Source organism: Lagopus leucura, unplaced genomic scaffold, assembly GCF_019238085.1.
Source record: "Lagopus leucura isolate 7727_CA_CO unplaced genomic scaffold, USGS_WTPT01 28255-0_obj-0_obj, whole genome shotgun sequence".
NCBI classification, from domain to species: Eukaryota; Metazoa; Chordata; class Aves; order Galliformes; family Phasianidae; genus Lagopus; species Lagopus leucura.
Window position 1 is genome coordinate 1 of NW_024966004.1, and position 2,121 is coordinate 2,121.

General features: G+C 70.4%; 1 protein-coding gene across 1 annotated transcript; it reads right to left on the reverse strand.

Moving 5' to 3' along the window:
- Positions 1–48: 48 nt before the first annotated feature.
- LOC122192368 (integrin alpha-10-like) lies at positions 49–2,060 on the reverse strand (the record flags this gene model as incomplete). Its single annotated transcript, XM_042892902.1, has 7 exons — positions 49–133; positions 220–309; positions 399–475; positions 548–640; positions 1,073–1,214; positions 1,793–1,878; positions 1,953–2,060. Coding segments are annotated over 7 exons (681 nt in total), but the record flags the coding sequence as incomplete, so codon positions are not given.
- Positions 2,061–2,121: the final 61 nt, after the last annotated feature.

Below are 2,121 nucleotides of genomic sequence, written 5' to 3' on the forward strand. Positions count from 1 at the left end.
CCCCCCCCCCCCCCCCCCCATGACCTCCCCCCGCCCCACCGCCGTTACCTTCACCGTGGTTCTGAATTCGGGGCCGGGGCCGTGCGGGAAGGTGCCGTGCGGGTGCACCTCGTAGCGGTGCAGGGTGGCCTCGCTGCGGGAGCACGGCGGGTGGGGGGCGGCCCTGCAGACCCTCCCAACCCCACGGAAACCCCCCCCACCCCACAGCGCCCGCTTTACCTGGACAGGAAGAGGTCGGGTTCGTAGCGGATGGGGGCAGAGAGCAGAACCGCGTTGTCCCACAGCGTCGCGTTGGGTTCGGTGCTGTCGCTGCGGGGGGGGGGGGGATCCGGGAATTGAGGGACCCCCAAAACGCCCCGTAGCCCCGGGGGGGTGTTGGCGTTGTCACCATCCCCTACCTGGTGGCCTCCAGTGCCACTTCCACTCGGTTGAGCAGCACAGAGCAGCTGAACTCAAACTCCAGCGCGAAGACCACCTGGGGGGGGCGGCGGTGAAGGGCGCTGGGGGTCGGGGTGGGGGGGGCTCGGGGGGGCGCCCAGGCTCCTACCTTGGCCATGGAGCGGAACACGGGGGAACCCACACTGCACAGCTGCTGATGCTCCCCCAGCGCCGCGCACTCCAGCTTCACTGCGCTGCCATCCTGCGGGGAGCCGCACGGCGTGGGGCGGGGTTGGGGCTCCGGGGGCACCGGGGGCTGAACGCTCGGATGCGATGCGGCAACGGGGCCTCATCTCCCCGCTGGGATCAACGGGTGCCTCCTCCCCGCCGGTACCAGCGGGTCACCGCAGCCCCGCCGCATCACCGCATCCCTCGTTGGGACCGGCGGCTCCTCGCCCCCCAGCCGGGATCAGCGGCTCCCCGTTTTCCTACCGCGATCACCGCGTCCTCGTTTTCCAGCTGCGATCGCTGCTTTCCCACCTCCCGGCTGGGATCCCCGCAGCCCCCCGCACCCCGCGTCCCACACCCCCACCGCGACGGGCCGGGATCGAACGCATCCAAACGGCTCCGCGCGTCCGCGCCGTGCGGGCGGCCCCTCCCTCCCGCCGGGGGTCGCGGGGGTCCCCGCTCGTACCGGCAGCGCCATGCTGGAGAAGTGCAGGTTGGCGGAGGAGCGCAGCGCCAGGCGCGCGTTGTACGCGTTCTCCTTTCGGTTCTGCAGCGCCGCCTCCACGCGCACCTTCCGGCGGCCGCCCCGCACCACGCCGGGAGCGCCGCTGAGGGGAAAAGGCGGCTGCGTGACGGAATGCGGGGACACCGCGGGGATGGGAACACCTTGGGGACACCTCGTTAGAGTAGCATGGGGACACGCTGGAGACACTGCAGGGACGCTTTGGGGACATCCTGGGAATACTGCAGGGACACCACAGGGACTCGAGGACGCCACGGGGACATCCCGGGGTCACTGGGGACAACTTGGGGACATAGTGGAGATTCCTCGGGGACACCAGTGGGGTGCCATGGGGACACGCTGGCGACACGTTTGGGACACGTTGGATACACACTGGGGACACGTTTGGGACACGTTGGAGACACACTGGGGACATGATGGGCACACGTTGGGGACACATTGGGGACACGTTTGGGACATGTTGGGGTCACAAGGGGGACATGTAGGGGACACATGGGGGACACACTGGGACATGATGGGGACACACTGGGGACACAATGGGGACACATTGGGGGCACACGGGGGACATGTAGGGGACACGATGGGGACACATTGGGGAAGTGTAGGGGACATGTTGGGGACAAACGGGGGACACATTTGGGACACGTTGGGGACACGCCGTACCCGGCGCCCAGGGGCTGCATGGTGGCGCGCAGCACCAGGTCGGTGACGCACACGTCGTCCTCCCCGCAGTCCTTGAAGAAGGGGATCTGGGGGGGGGAGGGGACACCGCCGTCACCCCGCGGGGACACCGGCCCCACGCCCCCCCCGGCCCCCCGCCCACCTGCGTGCGGATGACGGTCGGGGAGCCCTCGTCCAGCGCCGGTCCCACGGGGTCGGGCAGCGCCAGGCGCAGCGTGAGGGTGAGGGGACGCAGGAACTCCGCGGTGTCCTGGGGGGGGGGCGGGGGGGGGCGTGGGGCCGGTGTCCCCGCGGGGTGACGGCGGTGTCCC